The sequence below is a fragment of the Hypoxylon trugodes genome (genome assembly GCF_022578975.1).
Source record: "Hypoxylon trugodes strain CBS 135444 unplaced genomic scaffold F4822scaffold_9, whole genome shotgun sequence".
NCBI lineage: Eukaryota > Fungi > Ascomycota > Sordariomycetes > Xylariales > Hypoxylaceae > Hypoxylon > Hypoxylon trugodes.
Genome location: NW_026250024.1, coordinates 812,186 through 838,279, shown reverse-complemented (window position 1 = coordinate 838,279; position 26,094 = coordinate 812,186). Strand labels below are relative to the sequence as shown.

Below are 26,094 nucleotides of genomic sequence, written 5' to 3'. Positions count from 1 at the left end.
GAATTGTCTCATGTATCACCGGCTACTATACGGGAATATATATTATCATGTCTTATTCTAAATTTAAATAAATCTTGTTTCATGAATCTTGAAAATGATAGGGCTTTGGATAAAATATGCTTCAAATTTGGGCGAACATGAGACCTGGAAGTAAGGGGCAGGTGTTCGCTATAGCATAGCGGATTACCACTAAAATTTTGTTTGTTAGTGGCTCTCCATCCCCAATTTACCACTGCAAATTATCAACCTCACTCTTCAATCTACCAAAAATTTGCAATTGACATCCTACATCTCACTTTCAATACTTCCCAGCTTTAAATAGACTTCCTCGAGAACATCTAAGATAAACAACGCCAATGTCCTCAACCTCAACCTCAAACTCAGAAATGCCCCTCCCACCCGAACTCACGCTCATCGTAGCCGCAACGCGCACCATGGGCATCGGCCGCAACGGCACACTACCCTGGACTGGGCTTAAGAAGGAAATGGCTTACTTCGCGCGCGTCACCAAGCGTCTGCCGCCATCCCCCCCATTAGCAGGGCTGAGTTTAAATGCGGTGATCATGGGCCGCAAGACTTGGGATAGCATACCGACTAAATTCCGCCCGTTGAAGGGACGGCTGAATATCGTGGTTAGTCGGTCGCATACTACCATAGAAAAAGAGGAGGCGGAAGAAGGACCGGTGAAAGTGGCTTCGCTGGAACAGGCTATTGAGTATATCAAGTCTACGGCTGTCGCGCGCGCGTTTGTTATCGGAGGTGCGCAGATTTATGGTGCTGCGCTGGAGTTGAGGGAGGCGAGGAGGGTGTTGTTGACGAGGGTTTTGACGGATTTTGAGTGTGATACGTTTCTCCCGCTTAAGCTGGACGAGAAGGAAAATGGGAATGGGTGGGTGAAGAGGTCGAAGGAGGAATTGGATACTTGGACTGGGGAGATAGTACCGCCTGGTATTCAGGAGGAGAATGGTACGCAGTATGAGTTTGAGATGTGGGAGAGGACGGATTGAAGAGGTAATTGGAGTTGACTTTTACGATCTATGTGGTGATATATGTTATGTACATTATGAGGTCTCTTTTTGAGACTCGTCTTTTCATGCCGCTTTTTTACAGGGCGGTATACGCAGTGTCCGTAGAGTGATGATACGCTGGACCAGCTTTTATACCTCTAAGATTCATGCGCCGTCGTCACATCCCTAGATAATCATACACCCGCCCATGATCCCATTTTATGCCGCGACCTTATGGATTGGCGGCGTCGTCCCTAATCCTTCTAGCTGTTTTGCTGGCTTATCCACAAGCGTCAACTCATTCTTCGCAGGCCACTTATACACAGCCTGAGCCTGAATAAACAAGGCCTCATCAGGTATCTGATCGAGCATCTTCAGACACAAGCGCATCCAACTAACAACCGCCGCCAGATACCTCAAATCCACATCCTCACGTGCCTTAAACACATTCCTCCACACTGCGGCAGCGAGCACCGGATCGCCCTTCGTAACGCCTTCATCGTATGCTGCGATGACCCCACGCCATTGTATGAAAAGGTCTTTTAGGTATTTGTGTCGTAGCCCGCGAGACGATATGCCGTGCTCGAGATCCATTTTCGCTTCCGCGTCGAAGAAGAAATGGTCTACGAGTTGTTGTTGCCAGGACCGTGCTGCGTCGGGTTCGAGGTCGCGGAGGCGTGCGAAGGCCAGGTACATGTGTAGCATGGTGACTTGCGACCAGGTGCTGAAGGTGGGGGGGAGTTTGAAGTCTAGAGGGGTGACGAATGTGTTAGCAACGTATTATGAATGACTATAAGTAGGGAATTGAGTGGCAAGAGAGAGTCAATTACCTTCATGCCACATCGTACTTCCCTCTCCTATATCCTCGCCCTCTGTTGTCTTGGGTATTGTTCCGGCTTTCCTGTCCTTTTCGGAGATTTTGTATGCTGCTTCGCGAGCGCATGCTTTGTATATGTCTTCGGTCGCTTGGACGACTTTATATGGTTCGGCTGTTCGTTGGAATACTCGTCGCATAGCATCCTTGAAACCTAGTTGGCGGGGAGTACTGCTGAAATTCCTCCTCCGGTCAAGTCGGGGGGTACCGGCGACAACTAGCTGTCGTATCGTGGTAGCATTTTGGATTTCTGTTGTAGTGGCTGCTTGTCGAATTAGCAGGGCGAGCTGCCGTCTGCAGCTTCGACACGCCATTTGCTATCGTGGTTTCGAGAATACAAGGGTATATGCGAGTGTCGGCATGGGAAAGTCGAGAATTGCTTTGTATACCTAGGTAGTTTGGGTGTAGGTGTTCACGTCATTGACATGCCCGCGTCAGAGAAAAATGATGAAAATTTAGAAAAAATCGCTAGAGCTTGGACCCCTGTCCCAATGCGGGATCCGCTACAGGGGTTATAGAGGGTGGGTACGGGTACAGCACTACTTGTAACTCCCTAAAGATGACCACTATAAGAATTGGATATCAACTTGACTTATAGACGTGAAATTGAACATAGATCATGAGTTCGTCATTTTATAGTATATATGCTTCTATATGCAATTATGGTTGTATCTTACAATAAAGTCTGTGAAAATTAACCGAATCGAGAGAATACCAATGTCGCATTGGTGCCCCCAAAGCCGAAACTGTTCGATACGGCGACGTTGACTTCCTTTTGCTGAGCTTCAAGAGGAACATAATTGAACTTGGGTCCCACATCGGGATCGACTAAATTCAGTGTCGGAGGAAGCGTATTCTGCGAAGAAGTTAGTAATATACACTTAATATGAGATATTAAGGAAGTGATTGAATGAGACTGACCTCAGTGATAGCCAAAATTGCAAATATAGCTTCAATAGCCCCAGATGCTCCAAGTAGATGTCCGAGAGAGCCTTTAGTGCTGCTCACTGCAATTCGGGTTTCGTTAGAATGTCCTTCCTCGCCCATCATTAACGAATGAATAGCAAGGGCTTCCGCCACGTCTCCTACAGGCGTACTAGTGGCGTGCGCATTGATATAATCGACTTGGTGGGGTTTAATCTTTGCATGCTCTAGGGCTTTCTTCATAGAAAGAAATGCCCCCGACCCATCTTCGCGGGGAGCCGTCATATGATGAGCATCACCACTACATCCATACCCCTTTAATTCGGCGTATATACGAGCGCCTCTGGCCTTGGCGTGTTCGAATTCCTCTAGAACGACAACTGCTGCACCTTCCGCGACGACAAATCCATTTCGTTGCCGGTCGAACGGTCGACAGCTTGATGGCGGATCGTGATTAAAAGCGGTAGATAGTGAACGAGATCTTCCGAATCCCGCAAAGGTGAGAGGGTGGATGCATGACTCTGCCCCTCCCGCCACCATAATGTCGGCGTCTCCAAATGCAATAAAGCGCGAGGCGTCCCCTAGAGAATGGGCGCCTGTAGTACAAGCCGTAGTTGCAGCATGGTTAGGTCCTTGAAACCCATATTTCATAGCTACATGTCCCGCTGCCAGATTGATGAGAATCTTTGGCACGAACAGTGGTGATACTTTCTTGTAGCCCTATAGTAGATGTTTAGTAAATGAGATCCCTTTAATAGAGTATATGACTAGACTCACACCCTGCTCGTATGCAATGCTGGTGTTGTACATATCATCCAAATTACCGATGCCGCTTCCTAGACAGACCCCAGTTGATTCTAGGTCCTTTTGCTTTTGTGGCTTCCACGCAGCATCCTCAAGGGCCATTTCCGTAGCGGCTATTGCATATTGAGTGAATGTAGACATGCGCCGTTGGTCTGAAGCGGTTAACCAGTCATCGGGTCGCCACTGGTTTTCACCAGTACTTGACTTTGGAACAATACCGGCCACGGTACTGGTAAGGTCGCGCCATCGTTTCTGTGGCTCGAAGTTCGCGACGCTTACGATCCCGGAGTGTCCTGCGATGAGCCTATTCCATGTATGTCGGATACCAACGCCGAGGGGTGTAATGGCGCCGAGCCCTGTGACAACGACTCGGCGCATTCTTTGCCATGACCAGGATAGCCTGAGATTTCTTGAATATCAGTGTTTCTGAACTGCGTTTAATTAGTTAGTCCATCTGAATTTAGTATTCTGACATAAAATAATGCGAATTTGGAAGTTGTTGAGAAATCATATTTCTTAGCGAATGGCAAATGGCGAATGGTCATTTATTAGAATATCCTCGTTTAGCTTTATTATGAAGCTATTAAGACAGTTAAATAATACTCGATAGTATGATAAAGTGGTATCCGCGCTACTGCGACGGAAAGCGGCAAGCGGCATTGGGCTCTGCAGCCAGGGGGTATTGTAGCGGTACCAAGCACCTGGTTTAATGCCATGCGACAGAGTGATCTAAATTTGGGGGTACCTCCCCTAGATCCTTTAGCAAGTCTCATCTTAAAACAACAACTACCTAGCTCTTATTTTATAATTTTATAATTTTCATTAACTTCATCTGATAAAGCTTGCTTGACTCCATCTTATGATATCTAAACGTAATACTGAAATACCTCAATTAACGGATTCAATCCATTGGAGATCTAGGCCCTACCTAGGTAAGAACGCAAACTAACGAGGCTTTGAACACGTTTCAACCTTCGCTGTATTACTCCTGGTGGTTGAAGGGGACGACACATAAAATCCACTCAAATCATCTCAACCATTAACTAACCCATCTTCTAAATAACATCGGCGATAATTCATCCCACCTAAGTCGATATTGGAGAAACTCAATTAACAATGGCTTGTTGAACGTAGCAAGTTCATGGCTCATCAGTTGCTTCTATCTCCACGGACTTTCCGTGTACGCCACAGCCGGAGTACGGAAATCCCCCTCATTCGTACTTTGTGTAACGTCGCTATCTCGATCTCAACCCTTCAAGTCTTTTCATGATTTGAAGTTATAAGCCGAATTACTATTTCAAATATCGGAAATGGCTGGCACATCTTCTGGGCCGTCTGGTACGGCTGCTAGTAAGAGGATAGAAGATGATAGCGATTCCTCTCATGGGTGGGAAATCGACGACGATACATTCGAGATAGAAAGCCAGTCGGAGGGACTAGATGAAGGTTCTATTGATAAGACGGATAATACCGGTGCCAATGGCATAAAACACCGCCTTTCTGAATGGGCTGATTCCAGCGCCCGAAACGACAATGACTACGAAGAGGGCGAAGAACGCGAACATTTATTAGATCCTAACCTTCCTGGTGAGGAGGGTATAGAATTGCATCGAATGGACTCTGGGAGTTTAGCTTCGTTCGATGAGGAAACTGCTCATAAATCAAACGAGGAAAATTCGCCATACGAAGAGGTTAGAGCCGCCGTGCGTAACTACGATGAGGACCTACCATGCAATACTCTTCGAGCTTGGGCAATCGGGTTGACCCTGGTTCTTATCGGCGCATCGACGAATACTCTCTTCTCCTTGAGGCAACCTTCAATTGGCCTAGGAGCACTCATCGCCCAGATTGTCGCTTGGCCTCTTGGTCGTGCTTGGGAAAGGGTAGTACCCGATCGACAGATCAGAATGCTTGGTATGAGATGCGATTTGAACCCAGGACCTTTTAACATCAAGGAACATTCGATTATCGTGGTCATGGCTAGCGTATCTTTCTCCGTAGCCTACGCTACTGATATTATTCTCGCGCAGCTTGTGTTCTATAAGCAAAATTTCGGAATAGTGTTTCAACTTATCCTCACTATCTCAACCCAGTCATTAGGATATGGGATCGCGGGCATGATGCGAAAGTTCCTAGGTGAGTGTACATAGCTCTTAACTTTCGGCCAACATGATTAACACCTTATAGTCTACCCGGCCTCTATGATATGGCCTGGGAACTTAGTTGCTGTCGCCCTAATGAACGCCATGTACGAGAAACACCAAGCACCAGACCCATCTATCATCGGTGGACGTATGCCAAGATATAGATGGTTTGGTCTCATAACGCTTATTTCCGCTATCTATTATTTCATCCCGGGATATTTCGCGCAATTCCTAAGTGTATTCGCTTTCGCAACGTGGATGGCTCCTAATAGTCCTGTGATTAATCAATTGTTTGGCGGTACAACTGGTCTTTCTCTGCTGCCCATCACATTTGACTGGGCACAGATCGCAGGATATGCTGGGTCGCCTCTAATGTTTCCATGGTTCGTTCAATCCGAGTCGTACCAGCTTCTTGAAAAACATCCATTGACCTCTGAATCTTTAGGCATGCCATTGCGAACACTACGCTTGGCGTCGTGATCTTCTATATTATTCTTAATATCTTCTTCCATTACACAGGAACGTGGTATGACCAGTATCTCCCTATGGCAGACTCTTCCACGTACGACAATACAGGCGCCTTATATAATGTCTCGAAGATATTGACCTCCGACTTCACCTTGGATGAGGAAGCATACAAGGCATACTCGCCAGTTTTTATCAGGTTTGGTCCCCTTCGCGACGTCCTTACGGATTTAGCTTATCAAGGCATAGCACAACCTTCGCCATCTCGTACGGGTTATCATTTGCGGCCATCACCGCCTTAGTTGTCTACACCTATCTACATCATGGGAAAACCATATGGGCTCAATATAAAAATAGCACCAACGAGAAACCTGATAGTATGTACATTGAATTCTGAAATCCCCTCTTGCTTATGAAAGAGATTTATTACGCTATGCATCAATGCTAATCTGATTCTTAGTACACATGAAGCTCATGCAGAAGTATGAAGAAGCACCTGAATGGTGGTACTTCTCATTGTTTGGAATCGTTCGTTATCCCAAATATTAGTAATCTGGGAATTTTATTACTAAATCGTTATATAGGTTCTGGCACTCGCATTTGTTTCAGTCCTAGCGTACCCGACGAATTTGACCTGGTGGGCTTTCTTGCTGGCTGTAGGCATCTCGTTCGTGTTCTCGCTACCTATTGGTATCATTCAGGCCGTTACGAATCACCAGATCGGTCTTAATGTACTGACCGAATTCGTGTACGGATACATTCAGAATGGAAAGCCCTTAGCTCTTATGCTGTGAGTTCATACCCCCTGAATCTCTTCTCAATGCACTGCTAACGTATTATTTGTAGGTTTAAAACCTATGGCTACATCACAATGTAAGTGTCATAGACGTATTCTCACAGTACTTTGCAACGCCTTACTAAGTTCCTCTAGGTCGCAAGCTCTGTCATTTGTCTCCGATTTGAAATTCGGTCATTACATGAAGATCCCACCTAAAACCATGTTTCAAGCCCAAGTGGTCGCCACAACCTTTTCATGCTTCATCCAAATCGCCGTTCTCAACTTTGCGCTCAACAACATTGAAGGTGCCTGTGATCTAACACAACCTCAGCGCTTCACCTGCCCGGGTGGTCGCGTTTTCTTCTCAGGTACTTCCTACTCCCTCTCTTTCTCGTCCCTGGTATCCCTCTATACCACTCTTAGCCCGTGTTAATACCATGTAGCTTCTGTAATCTGGGGTCTCATAGGTCCCTCCCGCGTCTTCTCCCCTGGTCAGATCTACTCTGGCCTCCTATTCTTCTTCGTCCTCGGTGCTGCAGCACCCGTCGTCTTCTGGATCGCAGCAAAGCGTTGGCCCAAGTCACCCGCGAAATACCTCATGGCGCCCCTAATCTTCGGCGGTGCCGGTGCTATACCCCCCGCCACACCCCTCAATTACCTCTCCTGGGGTGCTGTTGGCTATGTCTTCCAATTTGTGATCAAGAGGCGATATCATAGGTGGTGGAGTAGGTTGAATTACTTGACCTCAGCTGGACTTGATCTAGGCCTCGCTCTTGGCACGTTGGCAGTGTTTTTCGCGTTTACGTTGAATGGTATAGATGCCCCGCGCTGGTGGGGCAATGAGGTTGTCACGGGCACATTGGATTATAAGGGCGAGGCTGTACAGGTTGTGCTCCCGCCGGGAGAGACATTCGGTCCGAAAGTCTGGTAGTGAAGTGCGGATATCGCGCACTTATGCTTATGATTGGATCATATTAGAAAAGTCTAACTAGATCGATGATAGACGGGCTTGTACGAGTATAGGGGTATCATTGTGTAGGTCTAGAAAATACTACCTAATTACTACGCGAAATTTCAAACATGGTTACTATTGGTGATTCGACGATGGCTTCCTTGACTACTTAATTCATAAAGCCCCATTCGCCGGACAGTATATCAACTTAGTTCCAGGCTCCTGGTTCCTCCACTCATCAAATCAGGCCTCAAGCGCTTTAACTTGCTATAGAATCAGTTAGGTAATATATTGAGTCGACGATCTACTTTGAGCCTATCCTTGCTACCAACACCTACCAGGTAACAGGTAACACAATCATAGGGCTCCCAGCATAACGAGGCAGTCCCGATAGACATACACCCTACCCAATCTTCCGCCCCATAGGGCCGAACCATTCTCGCGGGATATCATCAACCTACCTACACAGTAAGCAACAACACACTTTCTACGCCATAAAACCGCATAGCAGGTTGCCTTGTCTACTCTAATTTCGGGGATTCCCTAGGGATTTGGTCGCCGTAAATTTCTCCATCTCCCGTTCCATCAGTTCGTTCGTTGGTTACACGATACTCCGATGCAAGTGTTGGGTCGCATTGTAGGAAACCACCTACATACATACATGGTCTACACTCTACACATTACTATATTTGTACCTGACATCAGAAATTCCGTCCCGAGGGGATGGAAACAGAACATATGACATTGCCTTATTGCTGTAAATTACGTATTGAGTAGATTGGATAATATATAAATGATTGTCCTATCGGGGGTCGGTCGCGCGGCTACGCTATGGCTAACGGGCGGTAAGAACTGTAGGACATTAGTCGACCCGACAAATCTTCGATGTTGCCGAGTACAATACTGCTAATGAAACGGTTGGCCCGAATAGGCGGGTGTAAAACGTCGGGCCGAACGTCACATCCACATCGGTAGTTGGAATAACACATACTTGTTATTGGATACACCATTCTATCCTATCCATACTAGGTCAATATACAAACGGGCCGACCAACAGCAAGTCGGGTCCTGGCCGAGTACGCCTTAGGGGGATGTCTTTATGACTAGGGGCCATAGGGTGATAAACTCGAAATTGCCTTCAGAAGCGTCTATCCCAAGCGGTCTACACCAATACCAGTTGTGCCTCATCTCACGGCTCCAACAGCGACTACAGACGTATCGGGTTCTGCCATAACACACCAATACCAACGACGACAGCCGCTGTGCCAGCCGCCATAAGCCTGGGTTTGTGTTAGAGCCAGGCTGAGCAGAATATCAATATGTAGGGGTCGGAAGCAGCTTACGCTCTGTGCCTACGACGATATAACCAGGAGGCGAGGCCTCCAATCCACTTAACGAATACAACTCGGAGGCACACATCGATCCAATCGGCAGGCTTGTGAGAGTCCTGGAAATAATTCGTCGAAGGAGGTGTGACTGGCCTGTCAGCCGTTCGCTTCCGCACATCTGCCTGATTTCCGATGTCAACGGATGTTGATTTTGCTTCCCATGTGCTATCTTCTTTATTAGACGTACTGTCGCTTTCATAGCTGCCTGGCAGACGACGTGTAGAAATGGTGGGGTTATCTTCGAGGGGTTTGTTTTGGGTAGGAAGTGGATGATCCTCGTCCTCAGCCGAAGCATCCACATCGCCGTCCGGTACCGGGCTAGACTTGTTCAGGCCAGGGTCTAGAATGTTTGCATCGTTATTGTTGGACGTTGTGGGTTGAAGGTCAACTAATGGTGTAGGATCTTCAGGATCTCTAGCTCTTCGCCTAAATTCGTTATTCATAGCAATGCCTTCATCATTTTCATCGTCAATTATGGCAGGCTCAGGAGAACCCCAAGAAGGCCCGGGGTGCTGAATGAATGGATTTTTAAGCTTCTCTGCTTCTGTGGATTTGCCGTTGTGATGTTCATCATCTTCAACAATTGACCTTAGAGAGCTCGTAGATGCCGCTCTGGCATTACCACGAGCTGAGCCGGAGCGCCTCACTGCATTGTTAGGACGAAGGTTCCGCTTCTCTTCTGGGGGTGTATCTAAAGAACTTGGTGTTACACCAGAATTCTCAAGTGAGTTAACAGCCCTATAGTTCCGGAAGATAGGAATGATAGGTGACGGCGACAATCCTGGTACAACTGACCGATCGGCATCTATGCTTGTCGAGATACGCCGCACCGCAGCCAAGATTGACTCGCGATTATTCGAAGGGAATGCCTCCAAATTAGGGTTGTCGAAATCTACATCATCAAATTCAATAGCTGACTCGCCGAAATCCATGGCGGTCTTGCTTCCTAAGCGACCCCTAGTAGCGCGAGCATGGTCGCCATCATCTCCAGACGTTTCTTTATTATGATCGGCGGGCCCCATAAATTCGTGCGAAAACACAGGACACGAGCAATCCTCATCGTCAGTTTCTTCATCCAAATCCGAACTATCGACATCCAACGTCGCAGCAATAGTAGCTACCTCCATAGCTGTTTCTGCAACTTGGCTAATCGGAGTGTTGGATAGACGTCGGGTGCCTAATCCCCCCGCCTCTCCGTCTGACATCTCCGCTTCGGGAGTCTCGGGATCTATAATACGGGCTGAATCAGACACCTCGGCGGCCGTCCTTGCGAAATCAGGAGTCCGAGTGCCACTATTCGTAGAAGACCCCTTTATCTCATTGATACGAGGGTTCGGCGCCTTTGTATCAACTTCTCTAGGTCTGTTGATTGAGACCCTAAGAATATTGTTCGTATTCCCGCAGTTATCCAGAACTTGCAAACTTGTTAGTATACGAGATTGACGCAACCCTGAAGGCTGAGTTAGGCAAAGGGGGTATTTACCTGTATCCGCATTATCGTCCAAAGCCCACCAATTTCCCAATCCTATTCGAAATTTGTACTGTATTTCAGACCCATCGTCAACCAAGACTTGTTTAGTGAACCGGTGACATCCGCGTTGGTCAATAGAAACGTCCATCTCTTGAGGATGCCATGGTGGATCCGAAAACGACCCTGCCACGAAGATGGGAGGGGTTGTTCCCTTCTTTTGGTATGTAAAGGTAATAGGTACTTTCTGGCGAGACATGCCGGGCGAAATAGATGCTGAGGTATGGATAATCACGAGTTCATGCTTGAGTGAGGTTTGTCGAGGATCGACCGAGTGCAAGATGGTCGGTTCGACGAGTTTAGGATCGATGGTTGCGTCCATGGAAATTAAATGGAGGCTAGAATTTTTGAATAATCCTTCGAGGCCATCGATTATGCCAATATGTTGCTTATTCGATGGCTTTGTTTGGTAGTTGTTGCACGAACCTAGAACTGCGTAATATGTTGGGTGAGAGCTCAGCAACTCTCGAGACAACGATAACACAACTGATAGTACAATCCGAAGTTGCACTTTTGCGAAATTCTTTGGGTTGAGTCAACTATAATCTCACTCTTGTTTTGGGGTCCGTATTTGACCTAGAACACGAATGAATAGGCTAGCATGATTCATGTAGGTAGCTTTAGTATGCCGTTTGTTGTTCGTTGGGCAACTAAGGGGCCCGGCGTATATTAAACTGACAAGATGCAATCAATTGATAGCTAATAGGAAAAAAACTGATGAGTATGAATGTATATGGCTGACAACAGAAGAAACCGTTGAGAGATAGATAAAGTAGTGTGACAAAACTAGATCCTTCGAGGGAAATGAAGATGGAAATGTAGAAAAGATAGCTTCGGTATATGGGTAATACCCGGGCTGTAGTTGGTAGATATCATACGAGACGGAACCTACCTACATCGCTACCTACCTAGATACCTGTGGTATGATGACCCTTATTCAGACAATATGCGTCGTCCTGACGCATGTTTTACGCCTGTCTGGATCGTTCCAATTAGTCGTTGCCACTGGGACTAACCAGCGTTGGCGAGATCAAGGTACATTAATTAATGTACGATGGACGTATGTATGTACTTATGGGCCCGAGCGACCTCCAACTCGCAGAACATAGAAACCTAGAGGTGTACGGTAATAAAGCGACCATTGAGAGATATCGGCTTCCACGTGCGATGGTAAGCTGCTAGTCCATCTAGACTTCATAGGATATGATGTGGTATTTGCAACCCAAAGGCAACACGAAGAGAAACATTCCAAGAGCCCGATGGACCTTGGAGAGTTGTATGATATGAATCGAGCTGAAATAAGGTTCTCATAATAGCGCTTTAAATCCTACAGCGCTAATCCTGCGGGACAAGGGCCACGGACCAAGGGTAGAAAAGCAGCTTATGCTCATGGATGGAGATGACTGGAGATGAATGGAGAAGTGGAGAGAGAGCGAGATGCAGAAAAAGGGTCTTCCGTCATTGACTCGATCTATGAGTGATATAATAAGTCCAAGTGTCAACCATATCATAGGTTGGTTGTTATGATTGAAGTTATGAAATGGCGATAAAATAATGATGTACCAGTTAACTATTTGTTGTATTTGAGAAGAAGAAGAATAAAGTGATGGTAAACGGAGCAAAAGGTCCTTCAGGTTAGATGTCCGTGCTAGGTTTAGTTCCAGCAACCGCGGCAGCCCCCGGGGAATGAACGGATTGATATCGATAAGGTCGATCATTACCGGTTAAGATCCACAAGTACTAGACAGCTCTCCACATTTCTGCCGGGCGGTATAATATCTTATGGGTCTTACAGTTAAGCTGACATAGTTGATGATTACACAGATTCGTACATCAAAAGGCGACAGTGAAGTTTAGACCATGTAGAAAAAAGATGCGGCACAGTTGGTTGGTGCATTGGTTGGTGCATTTAACGCTGAAGCAAGGGGGAAAATCCAGCCCTCGCAACGCAAACCTCCCTAGGGATATGCGGCGTATAGTATTCTACAAATCTAACCCAGTGGCATACAAAGATGCGGCACAGCTAGAGTATCGGATCATTACCTCGTTAGGGGTATACCTAGGTATTTATATGATGTGTTGCTTCTTTAGTTCATCCAGATTGTCTTACAACTTACATTCTCAATTGAAGAGCGATTTTCGAATTAGTTCTTCGCAATGGAGCCTATTGACGTTGCAATTATTGGGGGAGGACCTGCTGGTTTGACTGCTGCCGGCACTCTAGCACGCCAACTACATACTGCCGTCGTATTCGACTCCGGGAGTTACCGGAATGTCAAAGCGACCCAGATACACATGGTTCCGACTTGGGAGAACAAAGACCCCAAGGAATTTCGTGCTACAGCTAGGGGAGATATCCTAGCTAACTATTCCACGATCCAATTTTCTGATACTGCGGTATCCAAAGTTGAGAAGCAGAGCGACTCCCAGTTCGTGGTTTGGGATGGCAATGGGAAGGAATGGCACTTTCGCAAGTTGTTGCTGGCTGTCGGATCGGCTGACACTTATCCTGACATTGATGGATACGACTGGTTATGGACAAAGAAAATGTAAGGTTTTTTAGTCTCAATGCAAGCTGAATACTGATATTAAGCTATCAGCTTCCATTGCTTGTTTTGCCACGGCTATGAAGATCGTGGCTCGTCGTCCTCGGGAGTCCTAGCTGTATTCCCTGTTGTTATCCCTGCTCTCGTCATCCATATGGCAGAGAATGCGGCTCAGCTTAGCGATAGTGTAACCTTATACACCCATGGTAACAACGACCTAGCGGCACAGCTCAGCACTACCGGCAGTTCGAAATTCAAAGTCGAGCCTCGGCCAATCAAGCGGCTCTTGAATAATGCCGAAGGGAACTCAGCGATCGTGGAATTTGAAGACGGCACCAAGAAGGAAGAGAAGTTCCTGGCCCACAGTCCTCAGACGAGTGTCCAAGGGGCTTTTGTTAGCCAACTTGGCCTCGCGCTCACGCCTATGGGGGATATTGTGGCCGATGCACCAATGCATCAAACAAGCGTGAGGGGCGTGTTTGCCGCTGGCGATTGCATCACTCCGTACAAAGTTACTCCGGGGGCAATATCAAGTGGTTGCAATGCGGCTGTCGCTGTCAGTACCCAATTACAAGCGGAGAAGCATGACCAAGAGCCGATGTTCTAGGTTCGGACTCTAGCCATTAAGAATTATTCGATGGCCTGGGAATTCTCTCTGTACTCCGAAACTATTTAGTATGTAGGGGCCATAGATAAATGATTATGAATCTTGTCGTTCTTGAAGGCGGGATTTGCAGACACGCTCAAGTGTAAATGATGTTGTATTTTCTAAGTTTATTTGCACTGTCTCCGACCGTGCAAATTGCCTTTTATCTTCTTCGTGACTGATTAGCACCTTCCCGTAGTGCTGTATGCGCTGTAATTATAGCGCGCTCCTGTCAAAGGGTGGGCCTATGATAGGGCGGGTTAGGCGCTTCTTTGGGCACCTGCAGCTGGTCTAGAGTGGGGTCCAGTGAGTGCAACTTCTACTGTAGATGAGGTTCAATAGCTTAAACTTAACCCCACGTCGAATAATCTTGGAACAATTCGACAAGACATTTCTTAAACAACGACCAACGTCGAATGTTAGTTCGTCTTCGACCTTGTACAAGCAACCGAGACCTCTATCTAGACCCAAATTTCAGTTGCGACAATCATCATGGCGATGCCGCCGCAGTTAATTCGCGTGAAGCGAAAAGCTACCGAAGAGGCGCCCGTGTCTTTTCTCCGTAAGTTGTCGCAAATTCATAAATATGTAGCGTCGGGTAGAGATACTAATAACTGACCTTTTCCTTAGGTGTTCAGGAGACTAAAAGACACCGAAGCGACGCCTTTGTCTACCAACGACAAGAAGAGCGCCCCCAATTCGCCGAGAACATTCCTTCCGAATCCCACAAGCCTATCATCCACACATCCGGATCGCGCACACGGAACCCGGCATTCCAGAGCCCTACAACCCCTGACATCATACTCAATGATGGAACTGGTGATAATGGCCTCGATAACGAATCCGCAAATATCTCCCCTACCCGACCCACCACCAGCTCCGACGCTATCGCTTCCGAACCGCGACGCTTCCACATGTCGAGAAAGGATATTATGCTTGGGGGCTCTTCAAATTCTAGCCGATCTAGTGCAGGAATTTCGAAGAAGCGCTCTGCTACTGCGCTGTTCGTTGAGCGAAAGATTAAAAAGATCTCGGCGAGACCCCTCCAGAAATATCACCAAGCGATCACCAATGGAGTCGCCCCAACATCTGGCTCAGCGCCTACGGCGTCTGAACGAATGGAAGTTGATAAGCAGGAACCCCGGAAGTTTAAGAAACCCGGCCTAGCAAAATATGCGAAAAAGAAGGAAGAGACCCAGAAGTACCAGGCTGACCTACCGAAATCGATGACGAACCGATGGGACGCCGATATGGATAAGCTAGCAGCTGAGATGAATGCATACGCGATGGAGCAAATCGGCCTTAACCTCCAGCAGGCCGAAGCCGAGAAGAAACAACAAACACCCAGCAAAGCTCAACCTAAATACAAACCGAAACCGACCAAACGATACGCAGAGCGCCATCCTGAAGCAGCACAAGCTTCGACGGACGTGGACATGATGGACACTGATGCTTACATTAGCGATAGCGACGATAGTGATTACATCATTGAGACCTATGAACGTGTCCCCGCGAGCAAGATGGAACATGCTCCGCCGCAAAGTGTTGGAGTTCTCGTATTCGACGATGAGCCTGATCTCGAATTTTTCTATGGAGACGGTGGAGACAGCGAAGATGAGTGGGCTGAAGATGAAGACGATGAGAACGGTATGCCCTGTTTTCCAAAATGGCGCTCTGCTACCTTTCTGATTGGCTAACCCACGAACAGCGGAGAACTATTATGCAGCGGACTATCCCGATGAAGAAGTTGCTTCAGATGATGAGTTCGGTCAGAATCCATATTCCTTCCGAACTCGCAATGCTTCGGACCTCGAGGAATATGACCTAGATAACGACGACGATGATGCGGCTTTCAGCGATAAGGCCGAGGGAAGCAAATTCATCACATACATCGGCAGACCCCGAGATAATTTCACGACCGATCGCTTGTAAAAGGGTGTCATTATGAAGATTCGGTTTAGTTATAAAAAAAATGGTACCGCGCGTCAATTCGGTGGAACAATAGACATCACGATTCTACGCTAATACCTGCGAATAGTTGGGTTTGTGGAACGTAGACGGTTGGATCTGCAGCAGAATCCGATTCTATAGCACTAGTCATCGGCGTTAATCCCTTGGCCGAGACGTTACGAGCATATGAAGTTCCGCTAGGGATAAAAAAGGGGGGTTAGGGGTCTCGTCTTTTGCCGAGTCCTAGGAGGCAGGGTTTAAGCAAACATTTGTCTGCTTTCGCCGCCCTGGTCTCCCTCTCCTCGAGTCTAACACCTAATCCATGTGAATTCCTATGTATCTACGAACAACTGATGAGAGGAGATAAATATTCCCACTTGAGCATTGGCATTTTCCATTGGTGCGGTAACACACCGTCAGGCAAACTTAGGGCCTAAACTTCGAATTGTTGTAACATAGCGTAGCACAGCTGGCGTGTCGGGCCAGTCTCTGACGAAATCACGTACGATTGCATTCCCAACATTTCTTTTCTCTCCTGGCTGATTGTTTCGAAACGGGGGCTGGGGCTCCCGGCCTACACCGTATGATGGTACCCGTACGTACGACGTTAGATCCTAATATCTGCGTGGCCGGACTGCCTACCTAGGTATACGCTAGGGTAGGGGGGTGTTTAATAAGGCGCCTGACTACCAACATGTGGACGATTATACCGAATATGATGCTGTAAGATGTAGGTAAGCCAAGGAAACTGACAAATCACATGGCAGAAAACCAACTCAATTTGTGTATACGCCTCAAAAGGATTATGCCGTTATTGTTTCCTGGTTCGCCACGATAGGAAGAGGAAAAAAAAAACTTGCTTCCCTTAATTGCGGCTTGCGTACCTAACAGAGAGGATGTATGTATGTTTGCGTTACTGTCCATTGCTACAAACAAGACCCTTTTTTCTTCTTCCTACTGGCAACCGACCAAGTTTATCCAACCAACTGGTCGTCCTTCCCATCCACCCCATCCTATCCGTCGATCCGAAGTACATGAATAGTTGTAGTAAAATAACAGTAAACACGATCCGTAGGAATCAAAGAGTCCCAGAATAGAAGCACGATATGTAGAAATATCCGTACACCGAAGGAATAGTAATAAACACCTTGCCTAAAAAATGTGGAATTTCTAGTAAAGTAGGTAAAATATAAAATAGTAACAAAAAATACCTAATAAAACAAAAGAAAAGGAGGTATATAGGTGGTAAGTTAATAGTAAGATAGTAATACATTCAATCCATGTTCCATGTCCTCAATTCATTAATCCGTAGACCCGTGTCAGACAATCAAATCAAAAGTCAGTTCAGTTCGGTTCCGTCCGCTCCCGTGTCAATAATCAATACTCCATTGTAATCAGTCCAATCCGAAGAAATCACAACTCGGTCCCATTCCCTGGCGCCGGTGTCACTCAGCCAAGCCTCCCGTTTTCCCCCCTAACTCCACTCTTTGCCGCCAAGTCCTCTCCCGTGCGTCCTGGGTTAAGCAGGATGCTGTTTCGTTGTGTTAGTCGTCCTCCGTTGTATCGTGTATGCTAACTAGATTTCGTCCGTCGCGTTATTGGTTGTATATGTAGTAAAAAATGGTCGATTTTATAGTGTGGTATAGATGTATAGTGGAGTTGATATAGACTATACTCGTTGATAGATAGGTAGGTGTAAATAGGTACAGGTAAAAGTATATTTGAGTAGTCGAAGTAAAGTAATGCAATATGTTGAAGGGTATAGAATAAACATATCACGTCAGATTTTATTTCGACATGCTGTTTCTCGCTTGAAGTAATCGTCGTTCATTCTCAGTCGTTATTTGAGTAAGCTCGTTTTGAAGCATGTATAATGTATGCCTGCGATTTTGTAGAGGATTCGAGTTGAACGTCGTGTTCGAATCGGGTTCGACCTCGTTTTTCAGGGGCGTTGGCATAACAAAAGAGCTTTCGTCTCGTCCGGGGACGTAGCGCTTGTGATTATCCCTCTCTCGGTCTGGCTTATGGCAGCATGCACACTCGCCATTACCAAGTTTTTCTTTCCAGACGCCTCGCGCAATAGCATCACGTTTGGCGGCTTCCCTTTGTGGGATACGTTCCTTAACTATAAGATTTATGTTAGTATACCCCCCGACTTCCATCGAAAAGAAATGTTCCGAACTCACCTAATTCGGCAGCCATCTTCTTGAATTTGTCTGCCACCCAAGGATAATTCAAGGCTCGTTCAGGGTATAAGTATACAAGGCTGAAGTACGGTTTGTCGTCACGCTGTTGTCTAACTTGCGCGACTCGTGCCTTTACGTGTCCATATTCGTTAAACACAAGCCGTCGTCCTCCATCTACAAGAACGGGTACGTGTTGGTTGTCACGATAGTGGACGCCTTGAACGCCCTGGGTGCGTCGATCCTTCTCTGGGTCGCGCATAGGAAACGTCTCCACGAACAGTTTCTGGTTGTCGGCCCACGAGTATTTCATCTCGTACTTGTTGTAGCGGATAAAATCACCTTCCTCTGCCGTGTACTTGATATTGTTATGCGATGATTTAGTTTGGTTTCCTTTTCTCTTCCTTTTGGCCTTTCCTTTTTCTCCCAAGAGTGGTGTGGGTTGCTGTTGTTGTTGCTGTTGTCGGGACTGTGAGGTATATTTCTGTTTCTCGCGATAGAAACACGGCGGTGGTGTCTCGTCAACGTCCAAGTTAATATTGAGGGAAATATCTACTAGCCCTCGTGGTTCCGAGAGGGGCTGCTTTGTATCGCTGGATTCTCGTCTCCTGACGTTGAGCCATTGGATTATAGGATCCGATGCCTTTTCCGAAAGAGTATACTCATTCCTGGGTTCAGGGCTAGAGTTAGGAGTTTGCAAAGCTCTCTTGACATAATGCGGTTGGATGAAGCGACGGCTCTTGTTGTCGCGTGGTGGGAGTAGATGAAGGCGCGAAACGCTCGGTAGATGCAGGGGTTGTAGTTTGATTCTCTTACTACCCTCATCCGCGCTATCGCATTTCCGCTTAAGGACCTCTGCGTGGGGAGATATGGATCCAAGCCGAGGGATGTCATCAAATTCGTGCTTCGTCCTTGGAGACCGAGGGGAAGATGGCTCGGTTGATGCTAAGTCCCAGGTTTCCGCGGTCGAAGCTTGGGAGAAAGAACTAGACCTTTCACTTATGGGAGAAAAAGGCGCTTCTGAGAAATCCGTTACGCGGATTGTGTTGTCCACATTCTCGTAACGTGTGTTTGGGAATCGGCCAATATTCAGTTGAGATGAATGAGGCTTTAGTGTACGGAATGGGAGTGAAGATCCTAGGTTTCCCCTCTGTTGAATAGTCGTAGGTTCCATATTTGCCAAGTCGTTGTCGGAAGTAGGTATTGAATTAACATGCCATTAACAAGAAAATCAGAATCGAAGATAGCCTGAGTGAAAGCAAGGGCAAATAGCTCGATCAAAAGGCCTAGTTGACGAAGGACGCTAGTAATGGAGCGAATTGTGAAGGGAGCAGGAGTATTTATGACTTCTGTATCAATGTAGAGGGACGAGCAAGTGGAGGCTAAGGGTCAGTCAAATACCCCTGTGTTTAATATAGACCAACACGTCCCGACACATAGGGCCAAGTCTACTGAAGAGTAGTGTCACCTCCTGCAGACAAGCAGCCTCGGGAATAGCAAACACGCCCCGGGTGTCTTTAAAAACGACTATTGCTGCTACCTGTTTCTTGGCGTACCGATATATAACACGGCTTGATTTGATAAGTACGCCTATTTGTCTCGAAGAATACTTTGGTATAATCTGAGTAGATTCGTTCTAGTCGTTCTGGTCTTTGCTAGTTAGGAGATTGGTGGCGATATGAGAGACATGAACCACAATGAAAGAGAATAGGTCACTTTTTTGTGTATGTAAATTGTAGGGGTCTAAACTAGACGGAGATAGGCTGGCCGAGGTGGTAGGGTAGGAATGGGAAACGGATGACATGGAAAATGACAACGCTTAATGTATGTGGCGGTATACCTAAGCGGAGGAAGCCCATCCAACCCCAAATTTCGCGGTGCTTGAATGGACGGGCCACGGCGCAAGGGCTGCTCAAGGTCTGGGAAAGCTACCCTCGACGTAAACCCGGACACCCTGACACACTGTTTCAACGCTCTATGCAATCAAGGCTCTATGGTGGCCGATCGTGCATGAGAGAAACATGACCGCTACGGGAAATACCTACTAGCTAGACTGCTAAACAGACAGAGCGACGGAAAGGAAGATGCAGGTGACAAAATGTTGCGTCTTCAACACTAGCGGTATAGAGATCGTCTACGTCTGCACTCCTCTGGCGACTACGCTCGTCTCCACCCGCCCGAGAAGGAAACAAAGCAATTATGCATGCTTCTATTTTCTGGTCTGACAGGCTCAATTACCGATATTTTAACACTGTGACCAGCATCCCATGAATCCCGACGGCCTATTCGTTGGAAACCCTGAGCAACCCTCAGAGGTTTCCAGACAGTCGGTACCAGCCGACCAATAGAAGCATTAGGTACAGTCTAGGGGAAGTAAACCGAAGAGGGGGTGGAGGTGCGCGGGCCGGTTATGCGCTGAACGAAATGTGAAAGGAGAGGACCGAACAATGCTGGATGCGCTGTCAGTCTGTGATGAGGATTGTCGGGTAGCCTGCGAAAGTAACCCAGCCATCCTGCCAGCCTCTTAAGAGAACGGAGAGTTTAGTTTTCCCGCTTTGTGGGCGAGGCTTAGCCCTCTCCGAGAAGCCGAGCCGAATTATGGAATACTAATGCGGCCTGAAGCCACAATGCTCGCGCGGCAAAGAATGCTTTTTCCCTCTGCGCAAGCGCGATGATGAGGGCTGCGGTCGATCTTATTGGATGCTAACGTCGTAGGGGTTTGATGTGGTCGAGACTCATCAGCTCTCGGGCCGGTATAACACAGGCTGACTGTCGGCAAAGGGTGGCTACCAGGGATGATCTTTACCTAAACTAGACCAGCCATTCCTTGCAGATACAGATTTCTTAAGTAACCTGGCTCGCCTGCGCTTAAGAGCCAACAGTTCATTGTAATTATGCATGCGAAGTAGTATCTTGCCAAATTAGAATATTCATGCAGAACAGGCTGGGCGCTAACTGCGAAGTGAGCCACTCGAGAGCTTGAGAAGACGGAAGAGGGCGTTGTAGGGTGGTAGACGAGCCGCCCAGAGGATTATGTGGATTGTGTCCCCTGTCGGAAATAAATCTGCAGCGAAGTTGCAGTAACACCTAGCACCGCGCAGGACTCGACAAGCTTGTGACTTAACTTCCCGAACCGTCGAGAATATCAATGGCCGATATCTTTAGAAATCATTACTACAGCCTTCTCTCTTTTTTTTTCTTTTTTTTATTACTACCCCCTGTTTTTCAACTTATTACCCTGTTGCCCAATTCGGCAAATGGTAAACGCCATATACGGAAATCTAATCGCGTACCAGACTTACCCTGACATCAATGTCATCATAATGGCTCAAGGCTTAAGTTAGATGGGGCAGGGGACTTTTTTGATTTGTCTTCAGATCAAACAACAGATGCCCCGAATCGACATTCAGGTTGATGTGAGTCTTACATGTTATGTCCTGTTTTTCCTTTTGCATCCCGTCTTTTTAGCACATTTTTCAACCAATGAAGCAACAAGAAAATAAGTGGTATATATAGGGGCTGGAGGTGTTGAGGGATAGACGGCGGAAACAATGACATTAGGGGCTTTCGGGGGTTTTCACCAGTTCGGCGAACTCATTGGACGGCAAGGGACCCGACCGCCAGGATGACGACTAAGACATTATTGACACTAGGTATTTTACTTACTGACATGAATTCTCCAGGCTGATCTCCAGGGTTCTGTAGCCGTGAAGCTAGAGTACTGTTCCTAGGAGTCATCCGAGACTAACGGCGGTTTTATCCTCATTTGTCAGGAGTGTACATAGACTAATGGCCCGTCCGAGTTGAGTTCCGATGAATATCTCAGTAATCGGAATAGTAGTTGAGATCTGGGAGCTGATCCGTACATTAGTTAAACTAGTATATGCCGGCGAAATACGACAGTCCATATTATTCTACTAGTAAAGAACCGGTTTACTGAACAATTCTCACTTTTGTGACATATCATTTTCCAAGAGTACTGACCTCACTGACAAGTCAATATCTAAGACTCGGTCTCAACTGTCTAGCTGCGTAGAAAGGCGTCTTCGTCGCAATGATTGACACCCCTCCTGTGGCCAGAAAGTACATTTGTACTTTGCTCGACGACCTGAGGGAGTAGTGAAGGAAGTTTCAATAGTTTTTGAGGCTCCATGGGACCTGAAACAAGTCAGATGACAGGTTGACTATTCTTAGTCGGTAGTACCAGTCTAAGAACGCCGTCAATCTTGTCACAGTAACGATTGTTTCATGCTAGAGTTACACTAAAACGTCAAAGAGCCTCATAAAAGCTTTGTGCGACGAGTAGGACTGTTACTATTGAAATCGGGTATATGAAGTTATTGCTAAGGGAGTCGGTGATGGTAACAAACAGTTTTAAATATGTGACCGAGGTATTCTGCGCTAAATCGAAGATCGGAAACCAGCCGAATGGTTGGTCAAGAACTTCATCCGTGCGCAGATTGCAGATTATACTATTGGAGCCGGCAGGCTGACCTGCATGCCTAGAGCTCTAAGATCGATCATAGTTTAGAATTTCCGAGTACTGGGTTATTGTGGCTGCTGCTGCGTCTTTCTATCCCTGCCTTATTAACGGCAGTACTCGCACGAGAGGCCACGGTTGATGGCCACACTCCATTGTCATCTTCCTCGATGAATGACTCGTCACCTGAGAATTTCCTGCCATTTCCTAGTTAACTACAAAATAAGGTCGCGCGAAGAAGCAAATTAGCGGAGTGCTTACCATCCCCTTTCCTCGCCAGAACGAAGAAAACTACAGTCGGAGTCCTTTACACAAGTCCATCCTCCGTAGAGTCCGGATTTGTCCCTCCTTGGTGATCCTAGATCGGACCACTTTGAGTCGTGTGGATGGAGATCGACATCACTTGCAGAATCGATATCTAGATGGGATTTGGATCTTGGTACTTCGATCCGCCCTTTGTCCCGCGCCGTCGGGATCATAGCGTTAGCTCCCGTCTTATCGGCAGAGTTTGCGGATGCTTGTGTGGTGCTGGATCCTCGTCGTTTGTACATACTAAGTCCGCAAGTAAACGCACTAAAGTCATGGTCCATTTGTCCAGTAAGAACCCGTCCAAGCGCGATCACCACTGCAGCATGAGTAGACACTAGTATGGCTCTATGGCCCTCCTGATCGGTGCGTCTAATGATTGTGTCGATTACCCTTGCCACCCGATCATGTAACTGAGGTAGAGATTCCCCATGACGCGACGGCGCGGAGCTAGATCCGTAGCTTGCATCGAGTTCAGGAAAAAAAGCCTGCAGCTCATTCAGGGGTGCAGATGAAGGATGCTCGAAATGTGCTAACCCATACCATTCACTAAGCCCAAAGTCTACACGGATCTTTGGAGGTGGCTCCTCTGAGACATTTCCAGACGATTGCATCTGGGCACGTCTGAAATTCCGTATAAATGGCTGAATAGTCTGTATACATCGATAATAAGGACTAGAATAAATCTGATCTATCGGAGGATTAACTCCTAGTAGGTGTGCCGCTAACTCATTTGCCTGGTCAACACCATGAGACGTGAGAGCTGGGTCAGTGGCTAATCCAGTTGGAGATCGGATTGGAGAGGTGTAGGTGCCGGTGGACGGGTCAACCATCCATTGAGAACGGAACTGGTGAAAGTTAGCATATCTTTGATCAAATAGCGTCTAGGTGGCTTCCGCCAAGTATCAAAGGTCCAAGACGGAATAGTCTCATAACTGGAAGGGGTATTGTCTCGATAGAATATGTTAAGGTCTTGTAGTTAGGACCCTTATCTCCTTACCCCATGGCGGGCCACATATATGACCTCTAAAGACATTGATTTCTATTGAGATATTTCAATGATTGACTCCATACGGGTGTTCTAGACTCCAATTGGGCAACCGGGGGGAAACAGAAGATGAGTTATCAGCTCCGACGGACATTAACTCCGTTGTCCATCCACTAACGTAGAGATAATTCTGGATTAACTTGAAATCCTTCTAGATTACACCTATGTGTTCTAAAATGGAGAATCTGAGCAGTAAGCCGCAAAGAATAGTATTGGAATGAGATGACTCGAGTGTAGAGGTTACTTAAGGTATCAAGTCCATCGATGGACTAAGAAATGGAAAGTAGCCGAGGTATTTACGTTTTGGGTTTAGTCGCGTATTCTAAGTAGAAGAGGTCAATGCATATCACGTGTGCCGATCACGTGCAACACGCATTTCCCCCGTCCCACTTTTCCGCCATCTACGTAATCCATCTTGGATATCTCGGCCGAAATTAAATATCTCACCACTGAAACTGGAAGAATTCATGATGACTTTCGGCCTTCGATTTCACTCTCATAGCTAATAAGAAGGAGTGGATATTAATGAATAAGTTTAGTCAAAAACATATACCAGGAACCTGGGCAAGCCACTCAGTTCTCATCATATTGAACTAACGAAACCCCCTGTTGATCAAACCTATTAGTGATTCTACCATTAGTTACGATGAGACTATCCACAGTGCCTTACGGCATGGAGAAGACGGCTCCTTCTTCGATCTTAAAGCAAAGGATTTAATCATCGGATCGGGCAATAAGTTTCATCCTCTTTCATTCATACCGTGCCTAGAACCATAGTGCTTACGGTTCGCGTAGGAATGAGATTGCATACAGAAATGTCAGATGGATTTACAGCCCTAAAAAGCAAAATCCGGGAACGAGTCGCTCGATTTTAGGTGCTGACTGCAAATTGAGTAGAACAAATTTCAACTTAACTTACCAATAGCCTATTTAGAAGTCCTCTTACATTATTCTTTCCCCGTACATACCAACACTTATTTCTCACAAATCCTTATGTTCGATCTCATGCGACGACTTACTCTCGTAACCATGGCAATTCTCAAAACCAGTATCACCGCAATTATAGAAAACACAAGTTCACGACGAAAGACTTCAAATCTCAAAAGAAAGGGTATTCTCGCTCATAGTCTTCATTCCATAGGTATATGTACACCGTGCTCATACGCTAAATCTATGCGCATCCTATCGATATCCCAAGGAGTACAGTACAGTTGAGTAGGTTACGCTCCAGTTTAGAACCAGACATCACCAGCCCTTATATTTCTAGCCTGGCAGTGCCACCATATTAAACCTCTTAGTTGTTGGCATTCGCGTTCGCGGCGTTGCCACCGTTCTTGGCCTTCTTGCCGGCGTGGTGTCGCTTGTTGTTCGCGTTGGCATTCGCGTTGTTGGTGTTAGCGTTCGCATTGGCAGCGTTCGCGTTAGCAGCATTGGCGTTGCCGTTAGCATTGGCGGCATTGGCATTGGCATTGGCATTGGCGGCGTTGGCGTTACCCTTTGCCTTCTTGCCAGCATGGTGTCGCTTGTTGTTAGCCGCAGCGGCGTTAGCAGCGTTGGCATTGTTGCCCTTAGCCTTCTTTCCGGCGTGGTGTCTCTTGTTGTTGTTGCTAAAGCGTTCCAGGTTAGTTACCAGCTTCGGAGTTTGTCTTCGGAGACTCTGCAACTTACTTGTTCTTGGCGCCGCCGTTGATCGCCGCGGCAGCAGCATTCACATTAGCATTGGCGTTTGCGTTGTTGGCGTTGCCACCAGCAGCAGCCACAGCGTTGCCGTCTAAAGGTATTCATTAGTATGAGTCGAATGCTCGAAGTGGATAGTCAACTCACTGTTTGCACCAGCCTTCTTACCAGCGTGGTGGCGGGGCATGACCAAGGCAGTAGCCGAGGTAGCAAGGACGAGGATGTGGAGGAACTTCATTTTGACTGGTTTTTTGGTTGTAGAAAAAGGCGAATTGGCTAGTGAAGGGAGTGATCGAAATGAATATCCACAGGATTTAGATAATGAGTGTTATTAAGAGAGTTCAGCCACCAGGGTATGAACACGAAGAAGAATGAAGAAAATGGAATGAAGACA

At 46.8% G+C, this 26,094-nt stretch overlaps 10 protein-coding genes across 10 annotated transcripts; 4 read left to right on the top strand and 6 right to left on the bottom strand.

Moving 5' to 3' along the window:
- Positions 1 to 234: 234 nt before the first annotated feature.
- On the top strand, positions 235 to 1,117 carry F4822DRAFT_367813 (dihydrofolate reductase-like domain-containing protein). Its single transcript, XM_051456221.1, has one exon. It carries the CDS (start codon positions 357 to 359, stop codon positions 1,005 to 1,007), a length of 651 nt encoding a protein of 216 aa, XP_051310375.1. The 5' UTR covers positions 235 to 356; the 3' UTR covers positions 1,008 to 1,117.
- Positions 1,117 to 2,456, bottom strand: F4822DRAFT_367810 (ubiquinol-cytochrome C chaperone-domain-containing protein). The gene is made up of 2 exons (XM_051456220.1): positions 1,838 to 2,456; positions 1,117 to 1,756 (listed from the first exon to the last, which is right to left on the bottom strand). Exons 1-2 carry the CDS (start codon positions 2,193 to 2,195, stop codon positions 1,227 to 1,229), a joined length of 888 nt encoding a protein of 295 aa, XP_051310374.1. The 5' UTR covers positions 2,196 to 2,456; the 3' UTR covers positions 1,117 to 1,226.
- A 1-nt stretch (position 2,457) lies between these two features.
- F4822DRAFT_367809 (putative 3-oxoacyl--synthase) lies at positions 2,458 to 4,144 on the bottom strand. The gene is made up of 3 exons (XM_051456219.1): positions 3,583 to 4,144; positions 2,803 to 3,525; positions 2,458 to 2,737 (listed from the first exon to the last, which is right to left on the bottom strand). Exons 1-3 carry the CDS (start codon positions 3,985 to 3,987, stop codon positions 2,576 to 2,578), a joined length of 1,290 nt encoding a protein of 429 aa, XP_051310373.1. The 5' UTR covers positions 3,988 to 4,144; the 3' UTR covers positions 2,458 to 2,575.
- A 229-nt stretch (positions 4,145 to 4,373) lies between these two features.
- On the top strand, positions 4,374 to 8,093 carry F4822DRAFT_415682 (small oligopeptide transporter). Its single transcript, XM_051459252.1, has 9 exons — positions 4,374 to 5,745; positions 5,797 to 6,136; positions 6,199 to 6,417; positions 6,468 to 6,595; positions 6,679 to 6,746; positions 6,803 to 7,008; positions 7,065 to 7,091; positions 7,150 to 7,364; positions 7,440 to 8,093. The coding sequence occupies exons 1-9, from the start codon at positions 4,920 to 4,922 to the stop codon at positions 7,925 to 7,927; spliced, it is 2,517 nt and encodes an 838-aa protein (XP_051310372.1). The 5' UTR covers positions 4,374 to 4,919; the 3' UTR covers positions 7,928 to 8,093.
- A 1,029-nt stretch (positions 8,094 to 9,122) lies between these two features.
- On the bottom strand, positions 9,123 to 11,678 carry F4822DRAFT_367715 (uncharacterized protein). The gene is made up of 2 exons (XM_051456217.1): positions 10,820 to 11,678; positions 9,123 to 10,750 (listed from the first exon to the last, which is right to left on the bottom strand). Exons 1-2 carry the CDS (start codon positions 11,184 to 11,186, stop codon positions 9,288 to 9,290), a joined length of 1,830 nt encoding a protein of 609 aa, XP_051310371.1. The 5' UTR covers positions 11,187 to 11,678; the 3' UTR covers positions 9,123 to 9,287.
- A 1,112-nt stretch (positions 11,679 to 12,790) lies between these two features.
- F4822DRAFT_367754 (uncharacterized protein) lies at positions 12,791 to 14,064 on the top strand. The gene is made up of 2 exons (XM_051456218.1): positions 12,791 to 13,413; positions 13,465 to 14,064. The coding sequence occupies exons 1-2, from the start codon at positions 13,022 to 13,024 to the stop codon at positions 14,015 to 14,017; spliced, it is 945 nt and encodes a 314-aa protein (XP_051310370.1). The 5' UTR covers positions 12,791 to 13,021; the 3' UTR covers positions 14,018 to 14,064.
- A 297-nt stretch (positions 14,065 to 14,361) lies between these two features.
- Positions 14,362 to 16,728, top strand: F4822DRAFT_415667 (uncharacterized protein). The gene is made up of 3 exons (XM_051459251.1): positions 14,362 to 14,618; positions 14,687 to 15,703; positions 15,765 to 16,728. The coding sequence occupies exons 1-3, from the start codon at positions 14,549 to 14,551 to the stop codon at positions 15,986 to 15,988; spliced, it is 1,311 nt and encodes a 436-aa protein (XP_051310369.1). The 5' UTR covers positions 14,362 to 14,548; the 3' UTR covers positions 15,989 to 16,728.
- An 808-nt stretch (positions 16,729 to 17,536) lies between these two features.
- On the bottom strand, positions 17,537 to 19,674 carry F4822DRAFT_367672 (uncharacterized protein). Its single transcript, XM_051456216.1, has 2 exons — positions 18,193 to 19,674; positions 17,537 to 18,131 (listed from the first exon to the last, which is right to left on the bottom strand). The coding sequence occupies exons 1-2, from the start codon at positions 19,361 to 19,363 to the stop codon at positions 17,794 to 17,796; spliced, it is 1,509 nt and encodes a 502-aa protein (XP_051310368.1). The 5' UTR covers positions 19,364 to 19,674; the 3' UTR covers positions 17,537 to 17,793.
- Positions 19,675 to 22,171: 2,497 nt separating this feature from the next.
- Positions 22,172 to 24,301, bottom strand: F4822DRAFT_415662 (phosphoglycerate mutase-like protein). The gene is made up of 3 exons (XM_051459250.1): positions 23,976 to 24,301; positions 22,931 to 23,823; positions 22,172 to 22,866 (listed from the first exon to the last, which is right to left on the bottom strand). The coding sequence occupies exons 1-3, from the start codon at positions 24,009 to 24,011 to the stop codon at positions 22,710 to 22,712; spliced, it is 1,086 nt and encodes a 361-aa protein (XP_051310367.1). The 5' UTR covers positions 24,012 to 24,301; the 3' UTR covers positions 22,172 to 22,709.
- A 976-nt stretch (positions 24,302 to 25,277) lies between these two features.
- F4822DRAFT_367624 (uncharacterized protein) lies at positions 25,278 to 26,094 on the bottom strand. Its single transcript, XM_051456215.1, has 3 exons — positions 25,848 to 26,094; positions 25,692 to 25,794; positions 25,278 to 25,630 (listed from the first exon to the last, which is right to left on the bottom strand). Exons 1-3 carry the CDS (start codon positions 25,936 to 25,938, stop codon positions 25,318 to 25,320), a joined length of 507 nt encoding a protein of 168 aa, XP_051310366.1. The 5' UTR covers positions 25,939 to 26,094; the 3' UTR covers positions 25,278 to 25,317.

What these genes read in the sequence shown, in the direction of transcription:
- F4822DRAFT_367813 (XM_051456221.1), top strand. Translation starts at nt 357, where the DNA reads ATGTCCTCAACCTCAACCTCAAACTCAGAAATGCCCCTCCCACCCGAA.
- F4822DRAFT_367810 (XM_051456220.1), bottom strand. Translation starts at nt 2,195, where the DNA reads ATGGCGTGTCGAAGCTGCAGACGGCAGCTCGCCCTGCTAATTCGACAA. An exon ending in AAGTACGATGTGGCATGAAG is followed by an intron (nt 1,757 to 1,837) that starts GTAATTGACTCT and finishes TCACCCCTCTAG; the next exon opens with ACTTCAAACTCCCCCCCACC.
- F4822DRAFT_367809 (XM_051456219.1), bottom strand. Translation starts at nt 3,987, where the DNA reads ATGCGCCGAGTCGTTGTCACAGGGCTCGGCGCCATTACACCCCTCGGC. An exon ending in GCATTGCATACGAGCAGGGT is followed by an intron (nt 3,526 to 3,582) that starts GTGAGTCTAGTC and finishes CATCTACTATAG; the next exon opens with GGCTACAAGAAAGTATCACC. An exon ending in CAATTTTGGCTATCACTGAG is followed by an intron (nt 2,738 to 2,802) that starts GTCAGTCTCATT and finishes ACTTCTTCGCAG; the next exon opens with AATACGCTTCCTCCGACACT.
- F4822DRAFT_415682 (XM_051459252.1), top strand. Translation starts at nt 4,920, where the DNA reads ATGGCTGGCACATCTTCTGGGCCGTCTGGTACGGCTGCTAGTAAGAGG. An exon ending in CATGATGCGAAAGTTCCTAG is followed by an intron (nt 5,746 to 5,796) that starts GTGAGTGTACAT and finishes AACACCTTATAG; the next exon opens with TCTACCCGGCCTCTATGATA. An exon ending in ACCTATGGCTACATCACAAT is followed by an intron (nt 7,092 to 7,149) that starts GTAAGTGTCATA and finishes AAGTTCCTCTAG; the next exon opens with GTCGCAAGCTCTGTCATTTG.
- F4822DRAFT_367715 (XM_051456217.1), bottom strand. Translation starts at nt 11,186, where the DNA reads ATGGACGCAACCATCGATCCTAAACTCGTCGAACCGACCATCTTGCAC. An exon ending in GGACGATAATGCGGATACAG is followed by an intron (nt 10,751 to 10,819) that starts GTAAATACCCCC and finishes CAAGTTTGCAAG; the next exon opens with TTCTGGATAACTGCGGGAAT.
- F4822DRAFT_367754 (XM_051456218.1), top strand. Translation starts at nt 13,022, where the DNA reads ATGGAGCCTATTGACGTTGCAATTATTGGGGGAGGACCTGCTGGTTTG. An exon ending in TGGTTATGGACAAAGAAAAT is followed by an intron (nt 13,414 to 13,464) that starts GTAAGGTTTTTT and finishes TTAAGCTATCAG; the next exon opens with CTTCCATTGCTTGTTTTGCC.
- F4822DRAFT_415667 (XM_051459251.1), top strand. Translation starts at nt 14,549, where the DNA reads ATGGCGATGCCGCCGCAGTTAATTCGCGTGAAGCGAAAAGCTACCGAA. An exon ending in GGCGCCCGTGTCTTTTCTCC is followed by an intron (nt 14,619 to 14,686) that starts GTAAGTTGTCGC and finishes CCTTTTCCTTAG; the next exon opens with GTGTTCAGGAGACTAAAAGA. An exon ending in AGATGAAGACGATGAGAACG is followed by an intron (nt 15,704 to 15,764) that starts GTATGCCCTGTT and finishes ACCCACGAACAG; the next exon opens with CGGAGAACTATTATGCAGCG.
- F4822DRAFT_367672 (XM_051456216.1), bottom strand. Translation starts at nt 19,363, where the DNA reads ATGGAACCTACGACTATTCAACAGAGGGGAAACCTAGGATCTTCACTC. An exon ending in GAAGATGGCTGCCGAATTAG is followed by an intron (nt 18,132 to 18,192) that starts GTGAGTTCGGAA and finishes TAAATCTTATAG; the next exon opens with TTAAGGAACGTATCCCACAA.
- F4822DRAFT_415662 (XM_051459250.1), bottom strand. Translation starts at nt 24,011, where the DNA reads ATGTCTTTAGAGGTCATATATGTGGCCCGCCATGGG. An exon ending in TATATGTGGCCCGCCATGGG is followed by an intron (nt 23,824 to 23,975) that starts GTAAGGAGATAA and finishes AACTTTCACCAG; the next exon opens with TTCCGTTCTCAATGGATGGT. An exon ending in TCTGGCGAGGAAAGGGGATG is followed by an intron (nt 22,867 to 22,930) that starts GTAAGCACTCCG and finishes AGGAAATGGCAG; the next exon opens with GAAATTCTCAGGTGACGAGT.
- F4822DRAFT_367624 (XM_051456215.1), bottom strand. Translation starts at nt 25,938, where the DNA reads ATGAAGTTCCTCCACATCCTCGTCCTTGCTACCTCGGCTACTGCCTTG. An exon ending in TAAGAAGGCTGGTGCAAACA is followed by an intron (nt 25,795 to 25,847) that starts GTGAGTTGACTA and finishes GAATACCTTTAG; the next exon opens with ACGGCAACGCTGTGGCTGCT. An exon ending in AACGGCGGCGCCAAGAACAA is followed by an intron (nt 25,631 to 25,691) that starts GTAAGTTGCAGA and finishes GGAACGCTTTAG; the next exon opens with CAACAACAACAAGAGACACC.